Source organism: Coloeus monedula, assembly GCF_965178545.1.
Source record: "Coloeus monedula genome assembly, chromosome: 2".
In the NCBI taxonomy this organism is placed as follows: domain Eukaryota; kingdom Metazoa; phylum Chordata; class Aves; order Passeriformes; family Corvidae; genus Coloeus; species Coloeus monedula.
The window spans coordinates 4,301,599-4,309,317 of NC_138782.1; the positions used below are offsets into that span (position 1 = coordinate 4,301,599).

The 7,719-nt window shown below is 46.7% G+C and overlaps 1 protein-coding gene across 14 annotated transcripts in view; it reads right to left on the reverse strand.

The window, feature by feature from the left end:
* USP34 (ubiquitin specific peptidase 34) overlaps positions 1–7,447 on the reverse strand; it is a 111,827-nt gene extending 104,380 nt beyond the window's left edge. For all 14 annotated transcript variants that reach the window (XM_082276605.1, XM_082276607.1, XM_082276611.1 and 11 more), the window contains exon 1: positions 6,958–7,447. In XM_082276605.1, coding sequence (XP_082132731.1) covers positions 6,958–7,000 — 43 coding nt within the window. In that variant the 5' untranslated portion in view covers positions 7,001–7,447. The remainder of the gene's footprint in view (positions 1–6,957) is intronic.
* Between the last annotated feature and the right edge of the window lie 272 nt (positions 7,448–7,719).

The following is a 7,719-nucleotide window of genomic DNA, read 5'->3' on the forward strand; positions in this document are numbered from 1 at the left end:
CCGGTTGTTCCAGCACTAAATCTCATGAGCAGTTCCATACAAATGCACAGAACTGCAATGCACTTGCACCAGAGCTCCCTTGAGAAGCTCACCATCCATCAGACGCACTGGATCTGAACAATTCCAGAAATAAAACTTTGCAAATCTACAAACGAGCTGGATATTTTTACTAAGTGATAAGAACACCACAGAAATCCTCACAGTTGCATGTCCATGTTTAGCATTCAGATTGCAAATCAATTCCCATACAAGGAAAGGAACAAAGTGGAAAGAACGGCTTCTCACCTCTTCACATTTTCAAGAAATTGCCAATTTGCTGCACAAAATGAAAGAAGAAATCACCTCAATATCAGCTTAAACAGCAGAAATTAAATGGCCACAACTCTGTTTAATTGCAGCATGCTGTTACTATGAGCAGCACTGAGTAATCAGCACAACCACTTGCTCCTGAGGATGGTAAGAATCTTTTTCACATTGTCCCAGCATCCAGACAACTACAAAGGTGTAGCCTGGGCTACAGAAACCCCTATTAGCTACCTGAAAAGAACTCAAAGAAGTAAACAGATCCAATAAAAGGAACCAAGAAGTAAACATTGCTCTTCCCTCCCAATCACTTAAATGCCAAATCACAGCCTGCTCATCACTTGGACACAGAACACGATTCCAGGATTTGCTTTTCTGACTCAGTGTCAGTTGAACACAGGAAGACGGGAGCAAACTGCAGTGACATGGAGAAATCAAGCAGCAAGGAGTTAAAACCTGTAACACAGAAAGTCTGGATCAGCAATTTTACTGTTTAACATGGAAGAAAAAAGAAGCAAAAAGGAATTCTATGAATTAAAAGAATGGGCGAGGCTCATAATGGCCTGAAGCGTCTCCATGGCAGACAAAACCATCAATCTCCCAAAACCAAGGCATCACCTCCAAGGCAGGCCGAGGGAAATGGAGCCAGGTCTGCTCTCCAAGATCCTGCCCCCTGAACCCCAGAGTGACACTGAGCCCAAGCATCTGTAGTGCCCCACTACACTCTGCACCACCTCTGTATCCAAGGACAGCCCCAAGAGCGGCTCTGGTAGAAGAACTGACACCAACAACATCCCAGACAGCCTAAAACACATTACCTTGGACTTGGCTCAGGAATTGCTTGAGACTTGGGTGACTTGAAAACTACCCTTGTGGAGGGAAAGCAATATGGCACCAAACACATCAGAAGAATAATCACACAGGAAGATTTCCTACACGGGAAACACGATGACTTCTAGCTCTACACTGATCAAGTATCTTTTGAACATGAAGCAAGGGATGCTTTTCTTTTCCTCTCTTGCTCTCTTCATTTTCCTTGAAGTTATCCACTAACTAATCCACTCCACAGTGGTAGAGCCTCGTGGCTTTAAGGATATTGTTCCAAGTACTTATCCAACAGAAGATTTCCCTATATACAAAGAGAAGCATTTCAGTAAATACTCGTCAATGGTCTGTAACTCACAACAAAACTCAGCAGAATGGGATTTACATAACTCGTCTTCAGCATCACTGATCAAGTGGCTTGAGCAATGAGAAGGAACCAGTTTGCAGCAGCCTGAACAGGAAAAGTCTCAGGACAAAATCGTTTCTGATCACATCAAGTAACATGAACCGAAATAATTGTACAGAACAAAAGCTGAAATATCTTTCCAAAAATAGAAGCCTTTTAGCTACGAAAGTCACAGAGCTTTTCCTTCAATTGCTTTACAACTACAAACAAAACAACTTTGTCTTAGTGTCACCTTCCCTTTCACTTTAGAAAGTTCACAATTATCAAGGATACAAGTTCCTCCTTCCATTTTTTGCCTCTGTTTACTCCAGTTCATTTGGAGTAGCACCTCAGCACAATCCACAACTGCAATTTGGCAGTACTGCTATAAATAAAAGGTTCTTTTCATTTTCCTTTAAGCCTGGCGGCTCATTGCCTTAAAAAGGGTCAAAGCCAAAAGTAAACAAGAAAAAATTACTGAATTTCAGTGTTATAAACAAGTGACTTTCTTTTCTTCAACAGGAGACAGCAAAGATCTATAAGGTTGGGCAGTTACCCCAATAAATCCTCCATGGCATCTCTGCAGAGGTTCTGAACATGGAAATATCATTTAAGGGGGGAAAAAAAGATGAATCTTTTAAAAAACGCAGGGAAAAAAAAGGAAAGAAAAAAGCCATGCAACAGAGACAATTTCTACAGTTTTGCACAAGAGGAATCATCAAACAGCCAAATGAAACTTTAGATCTGCACAAAACACTAGAGGTAATCGAATAATCAATCCTGAAGTTTACAGGTAACCACTGAACAAGTGAGAGCAGCTCTTGGAGACCAAGTGATGTTAATGATGCAATATTTGTAATAATTTTATAACACATCCTCAATATTTGAGTTCTCACAGCATAAAATATTGATCCTCTCCAGATCCCAAGGAGCAAACTGAATGCTGCAATGTTTTGGAGTACAATTTCTCACCTACCTCAAGGTAAACATACCCTCACCCAACCTCCAAGGCTACTCTTTGTACCTCCTACATGCCAGAACAACATGACAAGGAGTCAAGCCAAGAATCTCCAGCATCCAAATACAGGGATATCCTGAAACTACACAAACAGTAAAGCACTCCAGTACCTCAAGGGTTTTATGGACCTGATCATTCTGGGAGCAGTTCTGCAGGCCAGCTGACAGTGATAACAGACAGAAAACAACAGTGTGAGTCCACATTCATCTCCTGTGCTTCAGTAAACTGGGGGGGTGTTTTGGGTTGGTCCTTGGGGTTTTTTATTTTTCTGGTTTACTAAAGAGAAAACATAAGGTGAAAGACAGCCTGCAAGCTGGCATAGTAGAAAAACATCTAGAAGGCTCTAATCATCAGTGTGAACTGATTCTATAAGATTTTAGAGATGATTGGGAAAAAAAAACAGGCTAAAGAGGTAGTAATTGAAAAAAGTGAAGCAGAATGCTGGGAAGAAAACAAACTTTGTTCCCAGAAACCAAGAACTGGGAATAACCGAGGCCTACCAAGGTAACCTAAAACCACGGCTGCCACTACATAATAAAACCTATTTTTCCATGTTGTAATCTTTGTTTCTTACTTTCATAAAACCCAAACCAAACAAGAAGAACAAACCAAACCTAAACCAAAATCATCTACGGGGTTTTAAGTCAACACACATCAAGATCAGCTGCAGTCCCAAAGGGAAGCCTCGTAGGCAACCAAGCTGAGCTGGGCTCTCTGGGACACGCCATGGCCAGGACTGTGAGGACGCTGACTCAGGACTGGTCTGAGAACCAGACTGGCACTTTCAGCTAAGAAGAGGCACTCCCAGGCACACAAGGACAGTCTTGCACTCAACAAACAGCACGGAGCACCACATCCTCAAGACTTGGGAGTGAAGCCTCCACAGGGATGGCATCAACCTACAGGCAGCTCACACTATGCCCATGGCTCCAGGTGGGACACAGCAACCTGCAGAACTCCTGTAAGAGACCTGAGACAGCAAAGCCCACCTCTGATGCTCCATTTCTGTATTTTCTGGCTCACTTTAGGGTTAAGATTATCTGGGTATCTGTGCAGTGCCCAGCAAAACAGAGCTGTTCTGATCAGGGCCTCTGGACAGCACAGAAATGTAAATATTACTCAAGAACAAATGAAACTCAATATAAACCCTCCTAGATTGACAAGACCTGGCATCCAAAGAAACCAAGGAATGCAAAGTATATCAGGGTTCATTTTGGGATACAGAATGCTGTAAATTAACATAAAAGCACAGAATGTCCTCAATGCACTTTTCCTGTAAAATCTGTGCACATTTAAATGAGCCCCTATAATTAATGCCATGAGAATCTGTTCTTAAGCCTTTTGTAAATAAGTGGCCTTATCTTAAAAAACAGCCCATTGTGTCTTCCCTTTTTTCTTCTAATAAAGGCTACTAAAAATGTTTATATTGTGGAAGATTAATTACAGAAAAATCAGACTCTTTATAGACTTCACTCCTATTAAACCTTGCCTGGGATAATGTAAATGATGCTAAGAAACCTACAGTGAGAAATTAAGACTGTTTGCTCTGATTGAACAGATTGTCTTACTGTGCAAAAACTCCTCTAAAGTCTGGGCATTTCATAGGGGAATTTGCATTTTACTGAGTTCCTGGATCAAATCATAACTTGAAATTACTACTTCTTCTCAGGAACTAACTTCAAGATCAGGGAATTTACTGGGTCTAACATGCAGATCAAATGCTGAAAATCAAGATGCTGCAAGAGAAGAAAAAGAAATATATACCAAAAAAACCAACACTGCTGATTCTACCCACAGAATATTGCCTGCTTCTCGTGCTTAAGCACAGCAATATCTGTTAAATATATACATGCACACTTCCACACCTTTGGCCAAAAAAATAAGCTTTTCAATCCACAGGTTTCCAGTTCAGCACCTCAGGCAGCCCCTGAGTGCCACAGACCCGGGACCATTGACTGCCTGTAACAAAACCAGGCCTGAGGACCTGGAGTCTTCCCAGGACATAACCCTGGGCCTACACAAAGGTCACTGCTGCTGGACGAAATCCCTAGCTCTGCACACTGTTATGGGGTGTGGGTTAATACTGTAGCAGTTTGCAGTGGAACTAATATGCTTCTGATAAAAATATGCCTGTTTGTTGGCAGAGCTGCTCAGTTTCACCCATCAGTTGGTAACCTCTTAGGAAGAAAACAGGAGCTTCCCACGTGTTCCTTCCCAAACACCACGTTGAGAGCTGCTGTCAACTCCCTTTCCAAGTCACCTGTCATGCAATTGATACCAAATTATATTCTGTAAACATTAAAGCAAATGAAGACAAAAGCCAGTGTGTGGCCATGTAAAAACGTTTTGTTTAGCAAGAAGATTGTAAAGCAAGGAGATGCTGTTTCCTGGACCTCTCTGAAAACCCTGCTTGGGTAGTTCCGGTGCAGAGCTGCTCCCAAATGCTCCGTGGGCAGCAAAGGAAACTGCTGGCAGCCTGTGGCTCACACATTTCGGGCATGACCTCATTCTTTACTACCACTTTTCATTTCTGCTGCAGTGTTTTAAAAAACCGAGGCTTGACATCATTTTTGTATTATGTACCTTTCATTATTACTTAAGGAACACAAATAACTCAACTGGAAGTTACAAAAGAAACCATCCCTCCCTCACAGCTCAGTCTCATCCAGTGAGAAGGGAGTACCATCACATGTCTTTGTATCCAAACACACACACACCAAACAGTTCTGGTGAATTTCAGTGTGCTTCTTTCTCTGAAGGGAAGGCCAAACCTAATGTTACTTAAACAGCATTTTTGGAAATTAACTACATAGCAGCAGTACTTCGGAATTTTCCTAATAGATTTTGACTTTCAAATACATATTTCCTTCTACTTAATAGCAGAGATATATCTTGTATAATGCAGAACCATTAAATTATCCATACCCCAGTTTGCTATATATATATCTATATATCTATATAAGAAAAGAATTGTTAAAGTGATTGAAGACCTTGCTTTATCTGTAGGGAAATACCTGTCTACATCAATCCCAAATACCTTAAAACACCTGTAAAAATCAATTCATACTGGAATTTCAGGGATTCCTTGAAATATCAAATTTAATGTTGCAACTTTTTTCTACATGATCATACCAATCCCAATAAAGTTTAAGCAATGATTACTTATCAATCCATTCAAAGCAACTGAAGTTTTCTCTTCCAACAAGAAGCTATCATATACCATCGATAATTCAGTCTTATGTTGAACCTACTGTTTAAATAACCATTTGGTGTGTAATAGCAACATAATCTGACTTATTCCAGCCTCTGAACTCTCCTGAAAGTTACTTTTACACCTACATTTTTACTTCTCAAAGCTGGCCACCACTGAATATTCTATTTCCCCAGCAAGAAAGAAGCCAACATTCAAGCACTGTAGGATCCTAAGGAAGAACAAACTGCACATGGAAGTGGGCCTCAGGAGAGTGAGGACAACTCTACCCAAACCCTGTCCTAGGCAGCATTCTGTGCTCCACTCTCCTGGAACAGGATTTGCAGTGTAACCAGGAAAAATGCCATGTTCAAGATCCAAGATAGTTAAACTTCCCACTAATCACAAACTTCAGCTGGTAAGTTGTTTCAATTCCTCAGCATCCGTACAAATGGTGTTTTTTTGGTCTTTGTTCATGAGGCAGAGCTCCTGAGAAGCTGGGAAGGTACCTCGGCTGCCACGGAGCGCAGGTTCCAAGGGATACACGAGGCCTACAGGGAATTTCGTGCCCTTAACGCTCCTGATTCCAGCGGCAGCGGGGGGAACACCTGCTGTATCACCCCTCCGACCCTGCCGGTAACACTCGTAAAAGAGAAAACTTCGGGAGGGAGCCAGAGACCACCCCCGAAGCCAAACACCCGGGAGCACCTTCCCAACCTCGCCAAGCCGAGCCAGGCTCCTCCAGGCGCCGCTTCCCTCACAGCTTCGGGAGAATCGGTGCCCGAAAAGCACCTGCACCGCGTACCGAGGCCAGGCACAGGGAGGAGAAGGCAGGATCACTTCGAGCCGCCTTTACTGCTGCTGCTGCTGGTTAAAAGGGACCCAGCCCAGGCCCGGCTGCCCCCGGAGCGGCTCCCGGGCAGCTCCTCAGTCCGGCCAGGCCTCGCCGCGGCTGCCGGGGATGCGGATCCCGAGGGAAAGGGGGGATGGAGCGGGGACACGGCGGCGGCGGGCCCGCCCCAGGCCGCGGGGAAGGAAGGGGGAAGGAAGCGCCGAGCAGGGCATGGAGGGAGCTCCTCCATGGCCGGGGAGACAGGGAACCCCGCGCACGGGAGGCCCGAGGCGGGCGGGGAGAGGCGAGGAAGGAGGAGAAGCGGAGCTGTAACCCGGTGCAGAGGAGGGTCCGCGGGGTCCCGGCCCGGGGGGAGGGAAGCGGGGGAGGGCGGCCGCACTTACTCTCATTTAACACCTCCAGCAGCTCGGCGCAGCTCTCACACATTGTTCATTAACAGCAGCAGCCGCCGCCGCCGCCTCCTCCCGACCATTGATTGATCCGCTCGGTGCTGCTGATTGATGATTGATGGGGGCCGGGGCGGGGGTCACCGGGGGGGAGGGGAGGGAGGGGGCGGGAAGGAATGGGAAGAGAAGGGGGGGGGGGGGGGAGAGGCAGGGGCCGGTCTGGGATCCGGGGCGGCTGATCAATGCAAATGAGCCTGTGGCGGCGGCGGCGGGCGGCAGCGGCGGGGAGGAGGAGGAGGAGGAGGAGGAGGAGGAGAAGCCGAGTCACTCACTGGCTCCCAGGGACTCCACGCGCCGCCATTTTGCTGAGGGGGAAGGAGGAGGAGGAGGGGACGGGAGCGAAGCGGGGGACAGGGCGCTCGGGCGCCGCTCGGCAGTTTCCGACCAGGCAGGGGGAGGCGAAGGTGGCCGAGTCCCTCCTCCTCCCTTTTCCCTCTCGCCCCGCCTTCCCACCGCGGTTCCGAGCGGCGGGATGGCGAGCGGGGAGGAGGAGGAAAGGGGGCGGGAGGGTAAAATGGCGGCGGCGGCGGTTGGGCGCGCGCCCGGGGAAGGGCGGGAAGCGCCTCTCCCTGCCCTCTCCCCTTCTCCCTGCCCTCTTCCCGCCTCCCGCGGCCGGGAATCTCCGCCAGGAACGCGCGCACGCCGGCGCTGTGACAGCGACGTGGGAGCGGCTTCTCCGGCGTCCCCGTTCCCTCGGTG